Source organism: Podarcis gaigeae (genome assembly GCF_964106915.1).
Source record: "Podarcis gaigeae genome assembly, chromosome: 2".
NCBI lineage: Eukaryota > Metazoa > Chordata > Lepidosauria > Squamata > Lacertidae > Podarcis > Podarcis gaigeae.
This window is the reverse complement of record NC_139679.1, coordinates 112,890,569-112,915,264: the sequence shown is the minus strand read 5'-3', so window position 1 is coordinate 112,915,264 and position 24,696 is coordinate 112,890,569. Positions and strand designations below refer to the sequence as shown.

The following is a 24,696-nucleotide window of genomic DNA, read 5'->3' as shown; positions in this document are numbered from 1 at the left end:
TAACCAGAGCATACACCACTCTGGCAAGACAGTCCGCAGGCAGGTAGGGTCTCAGCCTGCGTACCAGATGGAGCTGGTAGACAACTGCCCTGGACACAAAATGACTCCCAGGCTGTGCACCTGGTATTTTAAAGAACGAAATGAGCCCACAAAGCTAGTCCTCCTTCTTCTTGTCACTTCCTCCAGGCCCTACTATTAGGCAGAGTGAGGTGGCCAAGGCAGGATGAAGATGCCAGGGAATAGAGAACAGCAGCAGCTAATAGATCGGTAGGTGAGCAGCAGGAAAATACTGAGGACTGAGCCAAGCAAAGAGGCCATTTCCTGCTAAGCCAGCCTGCCTGCCGCCCTCAGCTGTGACTGAACTTCTGTACCATTGTGACTGTAAACATCAGCTGCCCTGCCAGTCAGCTTGTGCACATGGAATTAAGGGGACATCTAAATGTCTTTTTCTGGCCATGACTGTCTCCTTGCAGAAGCAGACAGCCACGGAGAGGCAGAAAATCATGGCTGATTTCCAGCAATTGCACCAGTTTCTGGAAGAACAAGAGTGCCTCCTGCTGACTCAATTAAAGGAACTGGACGATGGGATTAAAAACTGTAGGAATCAATATATTGCCAGACTCTGTGAGGAGATTACCTCCCTTGACAACCTGATCAGGCAGCTGGAGGAGAAACAGAAGCAGCCAGTGACTGAATTCTTACAGGTGAGCAATGGTGGAACGAAACCGTCCAGGTTGTCCTCTGGGGAAGGGCTGTACCACCACACACTCTGTTCATTGGTCTATAGAAGTATTTACAGTAGGTGTGTGCACTTAAGTATTTGGTTGATATATAAAGCAAAGGGTAAAGTAATAATAAACTGCTGGAAGGAACTGGGTTGGTCAAAGAAAGCTTGACAAGAACAATGAGTCCATTTCATGTCCCTTCAAGTTGCATCTTGTTGGTGTCTCCTTACATCTGCCAGTGTCAAGTCCCTGTCATAGTATCCCTTCTACCTGCGAACAGGTACCTAAAGTCAGCCTAATTGTCAAATCAAAAATACCTGTCTGTGTGTGCACAGCTCAATCCTAGGGAAAAAATGGAATCCCTTTTATTTTTCACTTTCCTAAAATCAACTTTAAAGACTCATAACACAAACCCCCAGACCTATTTGTCCCCTTCTTTCTTTCTTTCTTTCTTTCTTTCCTTCCTTCCTTATTTTACTCCAGTTACACTTGTCTCTCATGTTTTCCTATTTTAAGACTGTCCATAAAACACCAAGGGAAGTTAAGTGATTCCTTTTTTCCCTACTCCAGAACTGTAAAGTCTACCTTTGTGGGAGAACTGTTGCAGTTATCACTCATTCCCTCTAAAGGAGCAACCATGGGCACTAATTTCATCCATTTTTTATTAAAGGTTATAGAGGTTTCCTTTAAAAGAGATAAAGAGAGCCAAAGCTCCCAATGGGACGCCCCCTGCATTTATTTGCCTCTAATTTGCAAGGTTTAAGCTACTCTGGAGGGACAAACAGGCTTGCAAATTTCATCCACTTCTGTCAAACAGAAACAAAGTTAGAGTCATAATATGGAACATTCGTGCTGGTGGAGCTTAATTTTTGACCAAGTAGAATTGAATCTGGACCCTGTGTTGCACTGGGCAGAGTACGAAGTACTTCAGGGCGAAAGAAATCAATATTTTAAACTAGGGTTGCCCAAACTACACGTGACCTTGTAACTTACAAGCAGATGGAAATCTGTAGCATTTAAAGGAGGCAAGGAAGCATGTGGAAGAGAAAGCCTGTGGAGGACGGGTGAGGCCCCGCTCCAGCCTGCTCCCCCTTTTTTTTTATTAGTTTCAATTCCTTACACCACATCAAACATTAAAACAACAAAAAAGACAAACAGGACACACACAAAAACCAGCAAAATAATAATAAAAAAAACCAAAAGAAAAACCTTACATAACATGAGACACCAACAAATTAACTTACAATAACTAAATAACTAAATCACACAACAATAATTGACTTCCCTTAAACTCGGTTTCGTAATGTGTTATAAAAGGTTTTCTATCTGCAGTTTCATTTTCTTAAAGCTCTTTACGTCACAAGCGTTATATCGAGCCTACTGTGATTTTTAGATTTTTTTTACATCTGTTTCAATGTATGCCATAAATTTGTTCCATTCATTGTTAAACTTTGTACCTTTTTGGTTTCTTATTTTCTGTGTCATTTTTGCTAATTCTATATAGTCAAATAATTTGGATTGCCACTTGTTTATAGTTGGGATTTTTGATGTCTTCCAATTTTGTGCTATTGGGGTTCTAGCAGCCACTGTTGCATATTGGAAGAGTGTTTGATCTTCCTTTTTAATTTCTTCTCCAATTATCCCCAGAAGGAAGGCCTCGGGTTTTTTTTTGTGAAGGTATATTTGAATATTTTTTTGAGTTCATTGTAAATAGATTCCCAAAACTTTCTAACTACCTCACACGACCACCACTGTCAGGGAACTGCCATCGGAGTTAGAGGTGCTGGACAGGCTCCAGCAGAGTAGGAGAGACTCTGCAGCAGAAGCAGGAACCAGCAGGGGGAGTGCAGGAGTTACAGCGGAGGGGAGGCTCTCAGACGCTTCTAGTGAGAATAGTGAAGAGGTAACTAGACCCCCTTTAGGAATTCCCTCCCTTCGCCGGAAACTGTCACGCAGAGAGTCACGAAAGCGCATGTCCGTCAAACAGCTTTTATGTTGGCGTAAGTTCCGTAGACGCCCACTGTCAGATTCTACCAGCGACTGACGGAGTCATGCTTTTGGGGGCTCCGTTAGTGCCTGGGTTTGGATGACCGGCCAAACCCCAGCGGGATCAAGCTTTTACGCACAAGCAGCTCATTATCCCATCACAGCAATCTGACAGTCTCCGAAAGCTGTTTGTGCAAGCAGAGGGCATCATGAGTGAACCAGCAGGAACCGGGGCAGCTGGAGCTGGAGCAGATCCAAGCCTGGAAGAAAGGTACAGGGCGTTGGAGGTCCAGCTCGCACTGCAAACGGCGAGGCTGGAGGAGAGGAGGGCTCAAGATGCAGATAAGGGGAAAACCACCCCACTTGCCAGAAGGGTGCCTGGATTGGTGCAGAAATTTGGGGGGAATCCCAGGAACTATCAAGCCTTTAGAACAGAGATGCAATATGCTCTCAATCTACTGTTTGATGACTTCCCCGATGAGAACTCTAGAGTGGCGTACGTGATTGGCCATCTAGAGGGAGGGGCGAGGGACTGGGTTCGCCCCCTGATGGCAGCCAATAATGAAATCTTAAAGGACACAATGAAGTTTTTTCGCGCCATGGACTTGATGTTTTCCAGCGAGATTGAGCAGGGGATGGTGCGCAGGGAGTTGATGGCTTGTAAACAGGGGAGCCGATCTGTACGTGAGTACTGGACTGAGTTCACCATGCTGATTCATAGACTGGGGTGGAACCTTGCTAGTGAACCTATTCAAATGCTATTTGAAGAAGGTCTCTCTCCGGCAGTGAAAGATGAACTTTCCCGGGCGCCTAGGGCGGAGTCTATGGACCAGCTGACTAAATCAGCGCTGTCCATAGGAGCACGCCAGGAGGCTAGAGCTTTGGAAAAGCGGGAAGGAAAGGGGGAACGTTGGAAGGACTTCCGCATTCCAGAGATTCCGGAGCAGCCTTTCCCGCCAGCAGAGCCGATGGAACTTGGAGCAGCGCGCGCGCGCACAGTTTCAAACACCAGTGAAGGGCGGAAGAAGGAGGGAAAGAGCGGCAAGAGATGCTATCTCTGCCAACAGCCAGGTCACTTTGCCAGAGTCTGTCCGCAAAGGAAGGAATGGCAAGGGATGGCAGGAACTGTTGGGGGGAAGGAGGAGGATGAAATGAAGGAGCAAGTAAAAGCCAACGCCTGGTTGCCAACATCGGGGCACAGCAGCCAGGCCAGGGAGTAGTGAACGTGCCCACGCCGGAACCCCCAAGACCAGCACTTGTGATAGAGGTGTTGCTGGAACTGGCAAACGGACACCCACTAAAGATAAGAGCGCTATTGGACTCAGGTAGCTCATGTAATTTCATGAGTAAGGAGTTTGCAGCTGAGCACCAGATACAGACTATCCCATTAAGTAAGCCTTTGCAGGTTACCACGATTGATGGGAGGGAGCTGTTGGGAGGAGAAGTGAGCCAACAGACTGTACCAATGATAATGAGGGTGGCACGGCACACAGAACTGATAGCGTTTAACGTAGCCACCCTAGGAGGAGCCCCTATTATCTTGGGAATGAGCTGGCTGGCACTACATGATCCGCTAGTAGGCTGGCATCAGCGCGTGGTTTCCTTTGGATCAGCACATTGCCTAGAACACTGCAAGGAGGGAGAGGCCCAGGCAGGCAGCAGGGCCACTCTAGCAGGGGTGGAAGTGATGGACAAGGGGAAGGTGCCACCACAATACGCTGACTTGATTGACGTATTCAGCGAAAAGGAAGCGGATAAATTGCCCCCGCACAGACCCTTTGACTGTCAAATTACCTTACTCCCAGGAGCACAATTGCCAGTGGGGAAGCTGTATGCAATGTCAGACAGTGAGATGCAGGAGTTAAGGGAGTTCATTGACAAGAATCTCAAGAGAGGTTTCATCAGAGAGTCACGAGCGGTGGGGGGCAGTCCAGTGTTCTTTGTGGACAAAAAAAACACGGGCAAGCCCAGACTTGTGTGTGATTTCAGGTCCCTGAATGCAGTGTCAGAACCAGTGACTTTCCCTATGCCTAGAATTGATGACATTCTGACACAGGTGAGAAAAGGGAAGATTTTTACCAAGCTGGACCTTAGGGGGGCATATAACTTGATACGTGTGAGGAAGGGGGATGAGTGGAAGACCACTATGTTCACCCCCTTGGGGGCGTTTGAGTACCTCGTTATGCCTTTCGGATTACAAGGAGGCTCCGCCTGTTTTCAATCATTCATGAATCACGTCCTGGGGCCATTGCTCTACAAGAACTGCGTAGCGTTCTTAGATGACGTCCTGGTGTACTCAGAGAATGAGGAGCAGCATGTGCGAGATGTAAGAGAGGTACTGAGCAAACTGCGAGAAAACCGGCTGTGGGTGAAACTGGAGAAGTGTCAGTTTCATACTAGGGAGGTGGAATTCCTGGGGTACCGGTTGTCTGACAAGGGATTGGCCATGGATCCCAGCAAGGTTCAAGCGGTACTGGAATGGAAAACACCAAAGACCAAGAAGGACGTGCAAAGGTTCCTGGGGTTCGGAAACTTCTATAGGAAGTTCATCAAAAACTTTGCCCATTTGACCGCGCCCATCACAGATTGTCTTAGTAGCAAAAAGAAATTTGTTTGGACGGAAGAAGCGCAGCGGGCGTTCGAACGCCTAAAGCAGGCGTTTGCGTCGGAAGAACAGCTTCTGCACGTGGATCTACAACAACCAATGAGAGTGGAGACTGACGCGTCAGACCGAGCAGTGGGGGCCGTGCTTCTCCAGCCGGGAAAGGATACGTCGGAATGGAGACCGTGTGCATTCTTTTCGCGGAAATTGAACAAATCCGAGAGGAACTACACAGTGTACGACAGAGAACTGCTCGCCATTCATGAAGCATTCCGGAAATGGCGGCACTTGCTGATTGGGGCGCAACACAAGGTTCAAGTCCGAACTGACCACAAAAATCTGGAATATTGGAGAACAGCCCGTGTCCTGAACCAGAGACAAGTGCGATGGGCCCAGGAGTTCTCCAAATTCCACTTTGAGATTCGTTACGTGCCAGGTTCAGAGAACGTGAGAGCGGATGCCCTTTCCAGGAAACCTGAGTACTTAGAGGGGGAGGGAGCGCCTGAGGCAAGGCATGTAATCTCCGAAGACCGCTGGGTGTGTGGGGCGGCATTGGTGGGGCAAAGGGAACTGATGGAAGGTACAGAGAACGATGAATACGCCCAAGAGAAACTCAGAGAACTCAGGAGGACAGAAGAGAACACAGGGGGATTTGAAGAAAAGAACGGGGCGTTGTATTACAAAGGGGCACTGTACATACCAGATGGGGAACTGAGGGGCAGAGTACTCAAGCAGTTGCATGACAGCCCCACAGCGGGACATTTTGGACAGCACAAAACCATGTGGTTGGTTACCAGGGAGTTTTGGTGGCCCAAGGTGAGGGAGGACGTGCGGGAATATGTTAGGGGTTGCGACAGGTGTCAGCGAGCAAAAGGAGAGAGGGTGGCACCAGCGGGGCTATTACAACCCTTACCCACGCCAGAAAGGCCTTGGGAGGCAGTATCCATAGATTTTATGACGGACCTGCCAAAATCCAAAGGCAAAACAGCTGTCATGGTGGTGGTAGATCTATTAACCAAAATGTGTCATTTTATAGCCTGTTCACATGCGGTTACAGCGGAGGAGACCGCCAAGTTGTTTGTAGAGCATATTTTCAGGTTGCATGGCGCCCCCTTGAGGGTGGTCAGTGACAGAGGCAAACAATTTACTTCCAGGTTCTGGAGGAAACTTATGAGCTTACTGCAAGTAGAACTCAATTTCTCCACTGCCCGACACCCAGAAACTAATGGGCAAGCGGAAAGGGCAAACGGCATTTTGCAACAATACCTGAGGTGTTATGTAAAGGACAGAGAAAATGATTGGGTAGATAAGCTACCGCTGGCCGAATTTGCCTACAACAACGCGGAGAATGTGTCCACAGGGATGAGTCCTTTCCTGGCAAACTATGGGTGCCATCCCCGGGCATTCCCAGGAGAGGGGGGGGAGAGGTGGAGCGTGCCGGCAGCGGAACATTTTTTTGAAGAGATGGAAGCGATCCACCGTCAGCTTCAACTTAACTTAGAGAGAGCCAAGGAAGAATATAAGAAGCAAGCAGACAGAAATAGGAGGGAAGGTGAAATCATAAGGGTGGGAGACCGAGTGTGGTTGTCCACCCAAGGACTACCGTTCAAGGGTGGGAGTAAGAAATTGAGACCCAAGAAATTGGGACCCTTTGAGGTCATACAGCAGGTCAACCCAGTAGCATTCAAACTCAGACTGCCCAGTCACATGAAATTACACCCAGTATTTCACAGGTCATTACTGTCGCCGTACCGAGAGGGACGTGAGTGGGGGGAGCGTGAGAGAGAGGCCACCCAAACGCTCGTGATAGAAGAGAGAGAGCGCGACATGAACGTGGCAGGAATCATTGATTCCAGGTGGAAGGGGAATCAGGTGGAATATCTGGTAGAATGGGAGGGGGGAGTAGAGTCGGAAAACACTTGGGTGCCAGCAGAGGTAGTGAATGACGAGATCTTAATAGAAACATTTCATCAGCGTTTCCCAAGAAAACCGCAACCCGTGGCACGATTTAGAAGGGAACACTTTGGGACCACCGATGAGGAGGGAGAGTTTGAAGGGTTCCCAGAGTCAGGGGTGGGTGAGGAAGCTGCCTCCGACGAAGAAGAAGAAGACGGGGAGAGAGACGGGACGCCGTGGCTAGAAGTGTTTGAATCCTCTGATGACGAGGATTGCTCTTTCAGGGGCTTTCCGCCCTCACCGCCAGTGGGAGAGGAGGCGGGAGGGGGTGAAGGGGGGCCTGGGGGGGAGGTGGATGTCAGGGAACTGCCATCGGAGTTAGAGGTGCTGGACAGGCTCCAGCAGAGTAGGAGAGACTCTGCAGCAGAAGCAGGAACCAGCAGGGGGAGTGCAGGAGTTACAGCGGAGGGGAGGCTCTCAGACGCTTCTAGTGAGAATAGTGAAGAGGTAACTAGACCCCCTTTAGGAATTCCCTCCCTTCGCCGGAAACTGTCACGCAGAGAGTCACGAAAGCGCATGTCCGTCAAACAGCTTTTATGTTGGCGTAAGTTCCGTAGACGCCCACTGTCAGATTCTACCAGCGACTGACGGAGTCATGCTTTTGGGGGCTCCGTTAGTGCCTGGGTTTGGATGACCGGCCAAACCCCAGCGGGATCAAGCTTTTACGCACAAGCAGCTCATTATCCCATCACAACCACATATGATAAAAATTGCCTTCCTTGATCTTACATTTCCAGCATGATTTATCTCCGGTTTTGTACATTTTTTCCAATTTTACAGGCATGATGTACCACCTGTACATCATTTTATACATGTTCTCTCTGAGTGTTGTACATGCCGAGAATCTCATACCTTTATTCCATAGTGTCTTCCATTTATCAAACTCTATGTTGTATCCAAAGTCTATTGCCCATCTCACCATTACTTCCTTTATTTCTTCATCTTTGGTGTCCCATTCAAGCAACTGGCTGTACATTTTCGATAATGAGTTTTGATTTGTTTTCTAATATTTCTACCTGAAACCTGGATTTTTTTCCGTTCATCCCATTCTTTTTATCTTCAGTCCACATAGCATTAATTTGGTGAAATTGGATCCAACCTGTCAGTTTATTCTTTATCTCTCCAGCCTGCTCCCCCTTAAGGCTCTAACATGGCAAGGGCTGAGAGCAGCTTCTCACGCCCGCCTTGCCCAGTGGGGCCCACGGTCCCTGGACTAGCACGTTGTCTCTGCAGAAAACACTGTGTTATACATAGAAAAATACAGTATGCCCCCTCTGTGAACTGATGTGTGGGAGGGGTCTGGTACAAAGGACTGAATTTCCTCAGGCCGTGGGGAGCCCCGGGAAATTAATAATTATAATTTGGACTATAATTTGGTCTTTTTTATTTTAGTTTTTATTTTATTTTAATTGGAGTATTATGATTGGATATATTAATTGGATGTTTTTATTGGAAAATCAATAAAAATGATTTTTAAAAAAAGACTGAATTTCTCTCATTCTGTCTCTTCCATCTAGAATATGAGATGCATCCTAGAAAGGTATGTGGCTTTGTTATGAATAGTGGGCTGGTATTGATTTCCTTCCTCTGAGGTAAGGGAGAAATTGATTTGTTCTATGTGAGCCAATCTAATTCACAGTTTACAGACCAATAAGCAGATCAGAAAACAGTTACCAATCTGACTGCACACTTTTACAAATTTTGTGATGCGTTTTTTATCTCGTGTGGGGAAATGTACAAAAAGCATATTGGGGGATACCTAGAACAGCATACAAGAAAGGATAGGATTTTTTTGGGGGGGTGTTATGCATATAAAATGCATATTTTATGAAGGAGTGATGATATTTCTTCATCTACTGTATACTTCATATCATATCAGAGATGTTGGTGGCAGTGGATTATTAGATTTCTTACTTGCCCTCCACTGTCAGGGCAATTTATGGATTAAAATACAATATTAAAAATAGTTAAAACAAATTACAATCCAAGAAAACAGGGTGGGTCCTAAAATACATCTCCTAGATGACAAAGGCCAGGGTAAAGAGAGGTTCTTATTAGTTCCTTGTGTGCATTATCTGCAAACATAATTTGTTGGAGTAAATATTCAGTAAGGCTCTGCTCCAGATTCACCCAGATCCTCAAGTAAATTGGGCCGATTTATACCCTCTTCTGATCAGGTAGAAGCAGCGACAAATCACAACTTTGTCACAAGTTAATCAGGCACTTCTGACCTAGCTGTAATTTTAAACATGGTACGGTATGCAACGTGTTCGTCTAAATTTCAGGCAGATTGTTTAAAATATTTCTGCATCTTAACGGTAAAGTTTTTTTAAAAAATAAAATAAAAGAGAGGTAAAATAGATTATGGATTGATCATTTATATGTAATCTTTAAATGAAAAAATGTTTATGTAAATTTACACTTTATACTCTCCACCCCCTTATACATCATTTTCTAATTTGTAATAGGTCTTTGTAATGCTCACAGGGCAGACAATACCATTAGTTGCTATCACTGGGCTCATCCACACTTCTGCTTTTCCCGTTATTTCTAGGCACACTTCCGAGAAGCTTTCCTTTTGCCCCACCGCTTTTCCTGGGAAAACCTGCTGCTTGCCACAGAATTGGAAGAAACATAAATCAGCAGAAAACGCGATAAATGTTTGGTTCTATTTCGCTGTTAACCTCCGAAAACCCCGACTGACCTTTGTTCCGATTCAGTGGTAAACAGCAGGGAGTTTCGTGGGGAAACCAGGGGGAATGAAAGAAAAACCTATCATGGACGATCCCTTGGTATCTTCCTGCTGTTTCCACTTTTCTCCTTCATTCTGACGACTGAATTAAGAAAGATTTGAGAATGACCAGATGGAGCACAATAAACCTCACTTTCTTCTTCCTAGGTGTAATGAAAATGAAAATAAAACCATGAATGCAATAGTTTTTCCTCCTGGATTAAAAGAACAAATAGATAAATTCTCTAAAATGCATTCTTTTTTGGAGAAGGAAACCAAGAAATTTAAAGGTAACAAAGATTGTTGTGTGGTGTTAGTGTGGGATAGATAGATAGATAGATAGATAGATAGATAGATAGATAGATAGATGATAGATATAGATGATAGATAGATATAGTTGCATGCCATTCCCATTTCTGAATGATAAATATTCTGGGGATTCCAGGCTGGTTCCCAAGGATTCGAATTTTCTATTGGCAAATGAGGCACAGCAAAGACTGTGGTGTCTTTAGGATATATGGTTTATTTACACATATATACACAGCACAGACACCCCAAGAGAGTCTTGTTTCTCCCATAGCCACAGCCGTGCCTTCAAAACAGGAATCAACCATTGTGCTCTGAGCCAGTGTGGTATAGTGGTTAAGCGTGGTGGACTTGTAATCTGGTGAACCGGGTTCACTTCCCCGCTCTTCCACATGCAGCTGCCTTGGGCTAGTCACACGTCTCTGAAGTCTCTCAGCCCCACTCACCTCACAGAGTGTTTGTTGTGGGGGAGGAAGGGAAAGGAGAATGTTAGCCGCTTTGAGACTCCTTAGGGTAGTGATAAAGATGGATATCAAATCCGAAATCTTCTTCTTCTTCTTCTTTTTCTGGCCTGCTGCCTTTTACAGCCTGTCACATCCCTAACCTCTACTTCAAAACTCTGGTTTTGTCTTCTAACTCTCTCAGAGCTGGGGGAGGGGGCCATTAGTGTACCCCATTATTGGCGCTGTCTGCAGAAAGGAGCTCTAAATCACACGAGGATCCTACATGAGATTCTAATGTGATTGGGGCAGGGAATAGAATGCCAGAAGGAAAGAGCAATATATGGAAATTTTAATTTTCACATGTAGAATCTGCCATTAGATATCTGATGTTTTGAGATTTGAGGGTTCTATTGGAGGGTCAGTTTAAAATTCCGAGTGACCTTTCAGTCTTTGGCATTGATTGCAACTCTTCTCTGAGCGCACCACCCCCCAACATGCTAGCATAACACTTAATGCTAATGCCAGAAGAGGGTGAAAGAGGGAGTAAAAGGTAAAGGTAAAGGGACCCCTGGCCTATTAGGTCCAGTCATGACCGACTCTGGGGTTGCGGCGCTCATCTCGCTTTATTGGCAGAGGGAGCCGGCATACAGCTTCTGGGTCATGTGGCCAGCATGACTAAGCAGCTTCTGGCGAACCAGAGCAGCGCACGGAAACGCTGTTTACTTTCCCGCCAGAGCGCTACCTATTTATCTACTTGCACTTTGACGTGCTTTTGAACTGCTAGGTTAGCAGGAGCAGGGACTGAGCAACAGGAGCTCACCCCGTCGCAGGGATTCAAACCGCCAACCTTCTGATAGTCTCTGTGCTTTAACCCACAGTGCCACCCGCATCCCTTGAAAATATTTGGCATGAATACACTTCCAAGCTCTCTAAATCTAAAGCATTGCCCTTGGAGCCAAATTTGAGTGTTGACTTTTTCCTCATTTCACTTTCCCCCTTAGACGTTGTGCTCTCTGGGCCTCAAGAAAAGAAAAACACGGCTGTACCCCAAGCAGCACAAGGTTTCTGGATTCCCAAGCTGCCTCCCCTGGGTTCGTATTTCCTTTTGGGGAAAGATGGAGTACTATGGCTACATTTTAGATTTAGGCCTGAACACTCTTGCAAACATTCTATATCTAAAGTATTGCCCTTGGAGCCAAGTACGAGTATTGACTTTTTCCCCATTTCACTTTTTTCCTCAGACGTTGTGTTCTCTGGACTTCAAGGAAAGAAAGGTACATTTCCAGGTTTGACAGATCTTTAAACAATTTTTGCAGATGAGAAATGGGAGGGTTTTGCACTTCAGTCTCCCAGCAGCACAAGATTGCTGGGGTCCCAAGCTGCCTCCCCTGGGTTCGTATTTCCTTTTGGGAAATGAGAGACAGCAGAGACTGTGGTGTCTTTAGGATATATGGTTTATTCACATATATATAGAATCTGAGCCTATGGTGGAGGGGTTCACAGCACGGACACCCCAAGAGAGTCTTGTTTCTCCCATAGCCACAGCCTTGCATTCAAAACAGGAATCAACCATCGTGCTTTGATTATCTTTCCATCTTGCTGCCTTTTACAGCCTGTCACATCCCTAAATGTTACTTCAAACCTCTGATTTTGTCTTCCAATTATATCAGAGCTGGGGAAGGGGCCCTCCCAAGAGCTGTCTGGCACAGAGCCCTCTCTCTGACTTTCTTGATGGCCCAACTCCTTTCCTTTGCTCTTGGTTAATGGTCCAGACTAACTGTGTACATGGTGACTCCTACTGGGACTAACTCTCCTGGCTACTATACAATGATGCAGCTGCCCCCCTTTCGCTTGGCTCCCTTCTCCTGTCTGCAGTAGGACAAACCGATGAATACCACTTCCTACTGCAATCTGGTGAATGAGAGGACAGGGAAGCAAGCAAGAATAGCTGGAGCTACTGGCTCTGCATTGAAAGGAAGTTCTGAAGTGGGCTGTTGCTTGCTCTGAAGCTGGTTCAGACTCATCAAAGCCAATTGTGGAGGGAAGACTATGGCTCTCTTGTGCTGTTCACTTCTCCTACACACTTAGAACCACATGAGGGAGAGCAGAGATATGTGCACAAGCTTTGCTCCCTCTAGTGTACCCCATTATTGGTGCTGACGGCAGACGGGAGCTCTAAATCACATGAAGATCCTACATGAGATTCTAATGTGATTGGGGGCAGGGAATAGAATGCCGGAAGGAAAGAGCAGTGTATGGAAATTTTAATTTTCACATGTAGAATTTCCAGTTAGATATCTGATATCTTGACATTTGAGGGTTCTATGGGAGGGTGAGTTTAAAATTCTGAGTGACCTTTCAGTCTTTGGCATTGATTGCAGCTCTTCTCTGAGTGTTCCCCCCAAAACATGTTTTCATAACACTTTATACCAATGCTAGAAGAGGGCAAAAGATAGAGTTGTTGTTGTTGTTTAGTCGTTTAGTCGTGTCCCACTCTTGGTGACCCCATGGACCAGAGCATGCTAGGCACTCCTGTCTTCCACTGCCTCCCGCCGTTTGGTCAAACTCATGCTGGTAGCTTCGAGAACACTATCCAACCATCTCGTCCTCTGTCATCCCCTTCTCCTTGTGCCCTCCATCTTTCCCAACATCAGGGTCTTTTCCAGGGAGTCTTCTCTTCTCATGAGGAGGCCAAAGTATTGGAGCCTCAGCTTCAAGTTCTGTCCTTCCAGTGAGCACTCAGGGCTGATTTCCTTCAGAATGGAGAGGTTTGATCTTCTTGCAGTCCATGGGACTCTCAAGAAAAGCAAAGCAAAGACTCTCAAAAAAGATGGAGTACTATGGCTAAATTTTAGATTTTGGCATGAACATACTTGCAAACATTCTAAACTAAAGAATTGGCCTTGGAATCAAGTATGAGTATTGACTTTTTCCTCATTTGACTCCCCCCCCCCTTAGGTGCTGTGCTCTCTGGACCTCAAAAAAAGGAAGTCAGGACTGTACCCCAACTCAATCTCCAAGCAGCACAAAATTCCAGGGCTCCCAAGCGGTTTTCCCAGGTTTCGTATTTCCTTTTGGGAAATGAGATACAGCAGAGAACTGTGGTGTCTTTGGGATATATGGTTTATTTACACATATATACAATCTGAGTCTACGATGGAGGGGTTCACAGCATGGACATCCCAAGAGATTCTCCCATAGCCACAGTCTTGGATTCAAAACAGGAATCAACCATCGTGCTCTGATTCTCTTTCCAACTTGCTGCCTTTTACAGCCTGTCATATCCCTAAACTCTACTTCAAAACTCTGGCTTTGTCTTCTAACTATTTCAGAGCTGGAGGACTGGGAAGCAAACAAGAGTAGCTGAAGCTTAACATTTGAGGATTCTTTTTTCTATTTCTTTTTCTATTTAGAATTCTGAGTAATCTTCATTACTTGGCATTGATTTCTCTGAATCCGGTCCCCCTCAATGTTTTCATAAAATGTAATGATGATGCTGGAATGCTGTGGCTAGGTGTGTGTTATGAACACAGTAAGCGGAGTCATAAGAGATTTCCTTCTCCCAACCAAACAGCATCTTCCAGAGTCCCAGTTAAGGGGGAAACGCCTCACACACAGTTCAAAGCAACCAAGTGTTTAATGTCTCTAGACACAAGACACAGTTCTTCTGGTCTTTAAAGTAAAGATACGTATGAGCAGATCCATTGACACTCATCACCATGCTAGCTAATGCTTCTGTATAAAACCCACGGCCTCTTTCCCTGAGTCCTACAGAGTCAGACCCTGACAGCAAGTGGGACAGGGCACAGACAAGACAGACAGGATGAAAGCAATGCCCTAGAGGCTACTATTCCTGTCTCTACATGTGGGCACATTTACTGGGCCAATGGGAGGGTGAATGACTCCACAAGTCGCACACTCGACCTTTCTGGTGTTGCCATGGCAACCCAGGGCACCTGGCACCCTTATCTCAGAACATCCAGATGTGGGAAATGTGCTCCTCAAGGCACGAGCCCAAGCACTGTGCAATTTCACCCGCTGTTCACATTACATCAACACGGATGAGGGCAAACGGTCATATAAGGTCGAGATTCTGGCGTGAACACACTTCCAAGCACTCTGAATCTAAAGCATTACCTTGGAAGTATGAGTACTGAATTCTTCTTCATATCACTGTTTCCCCTTAGATGTTTTGTTCTCCTGACCTCAAGATAAGAAAGAAAAATTCCACCAAAAATCCATAGAAGCCCTGGTGAAGATATTTCTCTTTCTGGACTTCTCCAAGGATGTGATTCAAGCGCACTCAAAATTTGTCAAAGCAAAGACCTTTGTAGGGCAAAGAATATGGAATTCTACATTCAGTTCTTGGCAAAGTCTTGTATTCAGTATTTTGGTCAAACTCACAATCTCAACCATCCGGACTTTGCAGAGGCATTCCTCACTAAAATCGGTTGACACCCTGGAACTGAAGCTTTGGATGACTCCATTAACTGACTAATAAGAGGATACACTGTTGAAGACATTGTTTTGCCAGTCTGGGCGTTCGGCCAATAGACTGGAGTGTAAACAGTCAGCAGTGAAAATCAACAACAAAAGAATGTTTTATACCGGCCAATAGACTGGAGTGTAAACAGTCAGCAGTGAAAATCAACAACAAAAGAATGTTTTATACCGCCTGTTTATTGACTAGTGAAGCAACAGAAGTCACGACCGCTTTTTGAATATAAATATTAACAAGTCAGAGTCAAGCTGATAAGGAAGAAGTATTTGAGGTATATGAAAGGCAGGTTTTATATACATGCACATACAGTGGTACCTCAGGTTACATATGCTTCAAGTTATATACGCTTCAGGTCACAGACTCCGCTAACCCAGAAATATTACCTTGGGTTAAGAACTTTGCTTCAGGATGAGAACAGAAATCGTGCAGCGGCGGCGCGGCAGCAGCGGGAGGCCCCCATTAGCAAAAGTGGTGCTTCAGGTTAAGAACAGTTTCAGGTTATGAACGGACCTCCGGAACAAATTAAGTACTTAGCCTGAGGTACCACTGTACAAGAAACCTTGTAACAATGAATAGTGGATTTACAACCAAGATAAGAGGGGCCAAAAGGAAGTTGTTACTATAATACGAAGTTAGTTAGTTTAAATGTAAAAGGGCTGAGAGATTCCAAAAAACAGTGAGTAATTCTGCAATACTAAAAACCTCTAATTACTTATATCGGTTATTTACAAGAGACACATTTGTTAAATCAAGACAAAAAAGTGTTAATGAAGAATTGGGTAGGAAAGGAATATACTGCAAATTTCCAGTGCTAGAGGCCTGCTATCTTGATACGAAAAGGATTGAGAGTGGATATATGACAAGTTATTAGAGATGAAAATGGATGGTATTTAATTTTGTGTGTGAAAATTGACGAAATAGTAATAATGTTGATTAATATATATGGGCCAAATGTAGATTCCCCAGATATGTTTTATCAATGTTTTACTCATCTAAGTCAAAGTACATACAATAAACTTATACTGTAATAGGAGGTGATTTCAATGAAATGATTGATCCTAACCTGGATAGAAGCAAGGTTCCATGAAAAAAAGTTTCATTAGTTAGAGAAACTCTTAAAAAGTACATGCAAGAGTTGAATTTGGTTGACCCTTGTAGCAGGAACCCCCCCCACCCCAATCATTCTGTTTGTATAAACTTCACACTCACACACTACATACGCCACATTTCTGTTATAACGCCACATTTCTGTTATAAATTCATAGAAAATCAACCATACATTGGATTTGCACTGTTCCATTTTTATTTTATTCCATATGACAAGAACTAACAAAGGGGGGTGACTTAGTCCTGGTCAGCTTAGTCCTGGTCACCCATAATCCCTTCACTGTCTCAGCACGTAACACAGGAGCCCTGCCCATGCCAACCCTGATGATCCCAGACAGAAGACAATCAAGATCACAAAGAACTTGCATATGGGAGTGGATTCAGCAGGGACTGGAACAAAGGACAATGATCAGATCTTCCCTCAGGGGGCAGGAAACTGCAAAATCCCTTTTGTCTCCTGGAAGTTCCTGGAAGTGACTCAGGGGGAGGGGGAAAGGAGGAACCAGCCAGGTGACAAGACACTCAAGTTACCATCACAACTCCTCCCCTCCTTTCTGTAATGTATGCCTCCCTCAGCACCTCCTTTCTGTAATGTATGCCTCCCTCAGCACCTCCTTTCTGTAATGTATGCCTCCCTCAGCACCTCCTTTCTGTAATGTATGCCTCCCTCAGCACCTCCTTTCTGTAATGTATGCCTCCCTCAACCCCTCCTTTCTGGGGGTGGGCTAGACCTAGAGGAGGGGAATTTCAAAAGTTTTTATAAGACCTTGCACACTATTGTTCGGGGTCTTTTCTCTCTCCTGCACGTGAGGGGAATACCCTGTTGCAACAGTTCAATAAAGGCCAAGCCTACAGGCTGCTGTTTTGCTCCAAGTTATCCTGGTTGGTGTATTTGTTTTGTCCAAGGGAGCCCTCGGATTTTTCCTGCAACACCCTGTTTTAGGTTTAGGGTCCATCCAGTTCAAGACTGTGATATTGATGTATGTTCCAAGACATGTATTCCCTTAAGCTCCACCACTTATAGCTGTTTTAGCTGCATATCTTCTAGTTCTTAAAAGTTTTCATTATCAGTTCTTATCCATCCATTATCTGTGTTTAACCTTGTATTCTATTCACATATTTATCCTATGCTTGTTTTCTTGTTCTTACTTGCTTTAACAATTACCTGTGTAACTTCTACAGTCATACCTTGGTCTGAGTCCGTCCTGGCTTGAGTCCATTCTGCGGAACGTCGGTGGCAAATCTGGAAGTACCAGAACGGGTTACTTCTGGGTTTGCTGCTTGTGCATGCGCAGAAGCACTAAATCACGCATGCGCATGCGCAGACACAACACTTTGGCCTGCGTCATTTTCAGGTTATGGTGGGGGCTCCGGAACGGATCCCCAACGTAAGCCAAGGTACCGCTGTATTTTATTCATATGTTTTTCTTATGCTGGTCTGTGACTGTAATAAAGATTATTGATTGATTGATTGATTGATTGATGTTGTGTATCTGATCACAGTGCAATTAGCTTGGATTGGAAGTATTATAATACAGCTAAGATACCAAGAAACTGGTATTTTAACATCTCATTACAGTCATACCTTGTCCGGCATCCGCCCTGGCAGGAGTCTGTTCCACCGAACATCGGCGCCAAACCTGGAAGTACCGGAACGGGTTACTTCCAGGTTTGGCGCTTCACACATGCACAGCGCTTTGGGCGTGCGTCATTTTTGGCTTAAGACGGGGGCTCCGGAACGGATCCCCGCCTTAAGCTAAGGTACTACTGATGACCAGTTTGTAAAACAAATGAAGACCGAGACCGAACAATTCTTTGATATAAATACTGACACGTTGACTGCTAGGATATATGAATGGGAAGCGTATAAAGCTTTTATTAGAGGTTGAATTATAGCGTACTCATCACATTAAAAAAACCCTTAAAAATAGTAAGGGGGGGAATTGAAAGAGGAAATTAATGACTTATGGACATTAATAGTTAACAAGCCAACTTATGAATTGTATAGTAAGAGGCGAAAGAAGGAATTTGAACTAAATAATATATTGTCCCAACAAGTTGAATTCATGCTTTTTTGTACAGAACAAAAGTATTGGGAGACAGGTGAAAGGGCCCCCCCAAAAAAACTCCCAGCTGTTTACCCTCCAGTGTAGGTTTCTTACATTGGGGGGAAACATCTGGCAAAAGTGCCTTTGGTAGGGAAGGTTGTATGTGTGATGGGGAAAGGGTTCAGCACTCTAAGTGCCCCCCCACTTTACAGGGAGTTTGTAACGGACGGATTCTGACATGCTGTGTCACTGCCGCCACGTCTGATTTGGGCCTGAGAGCGTCCTGTGCCAAAGAATGTTATGGTATGTGTGGCAAAACATTTTAAAAAGCCACCCTGCAGCCACCAATTTCTTATTTCTCTCTCCTCTTGCCCCCATGCAAGTTGTCTATCTTGGGGCAAATCTGGATCGTGGCCTCCTATTGTTTTGGGAAATGAGGTTCACGGAAAGAAGGTTTCAGTTTCATTCTTCCTGTCCTTCATTAATACTCTGTGGAGTTTCCAGAGTTCTGTATATGAAAAAGTCTGCAGTTGTTTCCATAGAAGGAGAAATCCGATATTCAGCAATGCTTCTATTTGGTGTGTTTTGTGTGTGTTTGTTTTTGCAGTTTTGTATTAATAAAGACATCATAGTGAAAGGAAACGCCATGAACATCTGCCAAGTGAATTTTTATTGTTTTCCTTACATATTCTTTTCCAACAAATTGTAATAGCACCATACATTCCCTTTGACTCTGCCGAGTCGCGACCCCCCTCCCTCCCCACAACTGGTATATTTATCCTCTTTCCATCACACACATCATTCTCATATTAGTACTATTATACATTGGAGGTATTATGTCAATCCTGCTAGTGTCTTGACCTCTTTACAATTCTTCTTTAAATATTCAATAAATTTACTCCCGTTATTTTGGTATCTTTGATCTCCCTGGTCCCGGATCCTCCCTGAGAGTTTGGCAAGTTCTGCATATTCTGTCAACTTCGCCTGCCACTCCTGAATAGTTGCTATATCTTGTATTTTCCATCTTTGGGCCAGAAGGGTCCACGCGGCAGCTGTAGCACACATGAACAAATGTTGATCTTCTATTTTAATTTCTGTTCCTATTAAGCCTAATAGACACGCTTCTTTTGGGGAAAGTATATCTAAATATTTTTTTGAGTTCGTTATAAATTGATTCCCAATTTTTTTTTAACTTATCGCAGGTCCACCACATATGGAAATAGTCCCCATCTGCCTTTTTACATTTCCAACATTTTCTTTCCTTTTTCCTATATTATTTTGTTTATACTTGTTTATAAATTCCCCTTCGTTTCAGAAACCTGGTAGGGATCTCCCTAAAAATCAAGATTTTCACTCCATCTATGCATAGATTTTTGTTGTAATTCAGTCTGAGTATTTCATTTCTTATGTCCAATGAGTTAAACATGACTAGAACATCTCCAGGAAGCTTTTTTGCCCTTGCTTTCACTGATCTAACCTTTATTCTAAATACAGATAGGTAGCCGTGTTGGTCTGCCATAGTCAAAACAAAACAAAATCCTTCCAGTAGCACCTTAAAGACCAACTAAGTCAGTTCTTGGTATGAGCTTTCGTGTGCATGCACACTTCTTCAGATACACTGAAACAGAAGTTTCCAGACCCTTCTATATAGTGAGAAGGTGGGGAGGGGTATTACTCAGAAGGGTGGTGGGAATGGGTGATTGGCAGATAGCTGTGATGAGCCTGTTGACGACTCTTAACGACTGCAATAGGTCTTACAGGAAAAAGCAAGGAGTGAGAAGGTGAAAAATGGCTTTGTCATGTATAATGAGATAAGAATCCAAGGTCTTTGTTCAGGCCAGGTGTCCTTCAGCTCTCTATATTGGACAAACAGGCCAGACCTTACGCCAAAGAATAAACGGACATAAATCGGACATCAGGAATCACAAGACAGAGAAACCAGTAGGAGAACACTTCAATCTCCCAGGACATTCTATACAAGATCTCAAAGTAGCTGTTTTACTACAAAGGAATTTCAGAAATAGACTGGAAAGAGAAGCTGCTGAATTGCAACTTATCACCAAACTTAAAACCATGGAGACACCTGGTCTGAACAAAGACCTTGGATTCTTATCTCATTATACATGACAAAGCCATTTTTCACCTTCTCACCCCTTGCTTTTTCCTGTAAGACCTATTGCAGTCGTTAAGAGTCGTCAACAGGCTCATCACAGCTATCTGCCAATCACCCATTCCCACCACCCTTCTGAGTTATACCCCTCCCCACCTTCTCACTATATAGAAGGGTCTGGAAACTTCTGTTTCAGTGTATCTGAAGAAGTGTGCATGCACACGAAAGCTCATACCAAGAACTAACTTAGTTGGTCTTTAAGGTGCTACTGGAAGGAATTTTTTTTCTTTATTCTAAAGACATTCATTATCATTGGGCCAATATCTTCTTCTCTTAGTTCCATCCACCCAGCTAGTTCTCTTATTATTTTATCTCTTATATTCTCATTTGGCGTCTCCGGGAGACCCCTGAATTTCAGATTTCGCTCTTTTTGACGCATCTCCGGAGTAGATAGATTACCCAACATCTCCTCCTGTGCCCTATTCATTTCTGTAATTTCTCCTCTAATTTGTTCTGTCTGTCTTTTTACTTCCTTTAGATATTTCTGTGTGCGTTTGGATAAATCCTCAACCACCTTAGTTCTTATTTCCAAGTCTTTTACCTTCCCTGTCAACTCTCCCACCAACATTTCCAATTTTTTGTCTAAGGCTTCCTGGACCTCCAATAATTTTCTCTCTATATATTGCTCATTCTGCTTAAACTCTTTTCTTATTTCCCCCAGTAAGCTCTCATATTCCCTGTTTTCTTTTCCATTTTCTTGCCTAGATGGGCATCTCTCTCTCTTTTTTAAAAAAATAATATTTATTAAAGTTTCAAAAAAGTTACAAAAATGAGGAAAAAAAGAAAGAAAAAAAAAAGAAAACAGGAGATACAAAATGCAGAAAAGTAAAAACAATTAAAAACATTTCCATCTTTCCATGTCTTGTCTTTCATTTACTTGTTTCCCTGACCTCCTCATGCCTCCCTTTTTTGTATTCTAGTTCAATTAAATATTTCAGCAAATCCTTTCCAGCTTGGTTTTTATCCTAATAATTTATCTTAATGTACTATAATTTTACATTCTCGTTTCACCAATTAAAAAATCAATTTTTACCTGATCTTTTATATCGTTTCTGCTAAAATCACATTACTTCATTCCAACATCCTTCTAGCATTCCTGGATCTTACAATGTTTCTGTAAATAAACTTTAAATTTTTTCCAATCTTCTTCCACCAACTCTTCACCTTGGTCTCGGATTCTGCCAGTCATCTCCACCAGTTCCATATAGTCCATCACTTTCATGTGCCATTCTTTCCAGGTGGGTAAATCTAGTGTCTTCCAATATTTTGCAATGAGTATTCTTGCTTCTCTTGTTGCATACATAAAAAAAGTTCTGTCCTTCTTTGGCACCAATTGGCCGACCATGCCCAGGAGAAAGGCCTCTGGTTTCTTCTGAAAGGTATATTTAAGTACCTTTTTCATTTCATTATAGATCATCTCCCAGAAGGTCTTAACCCTTGGGCATGTCCACCAAAGGTGAAAGAATGTACCTTCAGTCTCTTTACATTTCCAACATTTATTATCGGGCAAATGATAGATTTTTGCAAGCTTGACTGGTGTTATGTACCACCTGTATATCATTTTCATTATATTCTCTCTTAAGGCATTTCATGCCGTAAACTTAATACCTGTGGTCCATAACTGTTCCCAGTCAGCCATCATAATGTTATGTCCAACATCTTGGGCCCATTTAATCATAGCTGATTTCACCGTTTCATCCTGAGTATTCCATTTCAACAGCAAGTTATACATTCTTGACAAATTCTTAGTTTTAGGATGTAACAATTCTGTTTCCAATTTTGATTTCTCCACCTGAAACCCATTTTTTAAATCCAAATTATAAACCTCCATTATTTGATAATAATGAAGCCAATCCCGTACTTTGTTTTTTAGTTTTTCAAAACTCTGCAGCTTTAATCTGTCTCCTTCTTGTTCCAATATCTCCCAATATTTTGGCCAATTGGCCTCCATATTGAGCTTTTTCAGAGCCTTCACTTCCATTGGTGACAACCCCCTAGGAGTTTTGTTTTCAAGCAGATCCTTGTATCTTATCCAAACATTAAACAAAGCTTTCCTGACAATATGGTTTTTAAATGCTTTATGTGCTTTGACCTTATCATACCATAGATATGCATGCCACCCAAATACATTGTTGTTGTTGTTGTTTAGTTGTGTCCGACTCTTCGTGACCCCATGGACCAGAGCACGCCAGGCACTTCTGTCTTCCACTGCCTCCCGCAGTTTGGTCAGACTCATGTTTGTAGCTTCGAAGACACTATCCAACCATCTCGTCCTCTGTCGTCCCCTTCTCCTTGTGCCCTCCATCTTTCCCAACATCAGGGTCTTTTCCAGGGAGTCTTCTCTTCTCATGAGGTGGCCAAAGTATTGGAGCCTCAGCTTCACGATCTGTCCTTCCAGTGAGCACTCAGGGCTGATTTCTTTAAGAATGGATCGGTTTGTTCTTCTTGCAGTCCATGGGACTCTCAAGAGTCTCCTCCAGCACCATAATTCAAAAGCATCAATTCTTCGGCGATCAGCCTTCTTTATGGTCCAGCTCTCACTTCCATACATCACTACTGGGAAAACCATAGCTTTAACTATACGAACCAAGGTGATGTCTCTACTTCTCAAGATGCTGTCTAGGCCTGTCATTGCCCTTCTTCCAAGAAGCAGGCGTCTTTTAATTTCGTGGCTGCTGTCACCATCTGCAGTGATCATTGAGCCCAAGAAAGTGAAATCTCTCACTACCTCCATTTCTTCCCCTTCTATTTGCCAGGAGGTGATGGGACCAGTGGCCATCATCTTCGTTTTTTTTATGTTGAGCTTCAGACCATATTTTGCACTCTCCTCTTTCACCCTCATTAAAAGGTTCTTTAATTCCTCTTCACTTTCTGCCATCAAGGTTGTGTCATCTGCATATCTGAGGTTGTTGATATTTCTTCCGGCGATCTTAATTCCGCCTTGGGATTCATCCAGCCCAGCCTTTCGCATGATGAATTCTGCATATAAGTTAAATAAGCAGGGAGACAAAATACAGCCTTGTCGTACTCCTTTCCCAATTTTGAACCCATCAGTTGTTCCATATCCAGTTCTAACTGTAGCTTCTTGTCCCACATAGAGATTTCTCAGGAGACAGATGAGGTGATCTGGCACTCCCATTTCTTTAAGAACTTGCCATAGAGTCCACACAATGTTTCAGCCAGCCACCAGGGGGAGAACTTTCCCGCCTTCTTTGCTTTTGGAATGTAATTTTTTAGCTCCCCACACTTCTATCCCTCCTCTCCCCACGTCCTCCAACACACAGGAGGCAGCAGGAGAGCCCGAGAGTCTCCAGGCAGATATTCCAAAAGGCAAAGGGTAAGAGTTTATTTGTTATCCCCCGTGTGTTTTCTTCTCTTCTTCTATCAGTCCATAAGGTTGTTTCAAACCACGCGCGTGTTGTGCAAGGCTCCCAAGTTCCCGAAGCGTAATTTCCGGCTTCTTCTTCCTCCCGATGTCGGAGAGGGAGGGGGGAGATTAAACCCCCCCCCCTGTTTTTCTTTGTTCCTTTAATATTAGTCTTGACCCCCTCAGGAAAGTGTTAAAAGTCAGTGTAGAAACCACCACCACGTGCTTCTCCTATAGTCAGGGTTTCTCCTTGCTTTCTCTTTGAGTCTGCAGTCCAAATCTTTTTTTGCAAGTCCAGTATGGCTGAGACCCTCTTCACTTAAAATGGAGGAGGACGGTGAATTATTTAGTGATTTGCCTCCGTCCGACAGAGACCCGTCCCAAGCCGATCAAAAGACACCTACAGTACTTTCCCCCCAGTAGTCATTTGCCTCAACACTTTGTAGTTCGTGTTCGAGGGTTTAAAAATTAACACTCACTCAGCGGAAACTTTTTTCTGGGTTAAAAAGTAGTCTCATATACCAGAAAATGCAGTATGTTGAAGATCTGCCATGTAGCTACAAATTTAATCAATCTAACCCCCCAAAGGGGGAAAGGTGAAATGAGGAATGTGAGTGTTTGCAGATCCAGCCTCCGAGAAGAGCACCACCACAATGTATATTCTGAATCAGTGTATATAATACACAGGGTTAATACAGAAAAGAGAAGATTCTATTTTCATTGCATGTGTGATCCTCTATGCCTATGCAAGCTT

General features: G+C 44.0%; 3 protein-coding genes across 5 annotated transcripts in view; all 3 read left to right on the top strand.

Moving 5' to 3' along the window:
- The window catches only part of LOC310837709 (zinc finger protein RFP-like), a 34,903-nt gene extending 19,547 nt beyond the window's left edge, over positions 1-15,356 (top strand). Inside the window, exons 8-11 of the mRNA XM_083724719.1 lie at positions 11,751-11,840; positions 11,991-12,023; positions 13,708-13,808; positions 14,937-15,356. Coding sequence (XP_083580845.1) covers positions 11,751-11,840; positions 11,991-12,023; positions 13,708-13,808; positions 14,937-14,993 — 281 coding nt within the window. The 3' untranslated portion in view covers positions 14,994-15,356. The remainder of the gene's footprint in view (positions 1-11,750; positions 11,841-11,990; positions 12,024-13,707; positions 13,809-14,936) is intronic.
- Positions 1-24,696, top strand: part of LOC310837600 (zinc finger protein RFP-like) — a 43,656-nt gene that overhangs the window by 5,236 nt on the left and 13,724 nt on the right. The window contains exon 3 of one of the 3 annotated variants that reach the window (XM_083724454.1): positions 474-704. The exons of the other annotated variants lie outside the window; for them this stretch is intronic. Within the exon in view, the coding sequence (XP_083580580.1) occupies positions 474-704 (231 nt within the window). The remainder of the gene's footprint in view (positions 1-473; positions 705-24,696) is intronic. 3 annotated transcript variants of the gene reach the window in all.
- Positions 23,826-24,696, top strand: part of LOC310839500 (zinc finger protein RFP-like) — a gene marked incomplete at its 3' end in the record, with an annotated part of 53,357 nt that continues 52,486 nt past the window's right edge. The window contains exon 1 of the mRNA XM_083728138.1: positions 23,826-23,912. The remainder of the gene's footprint in view (positions 23,913-24,696) is intronic.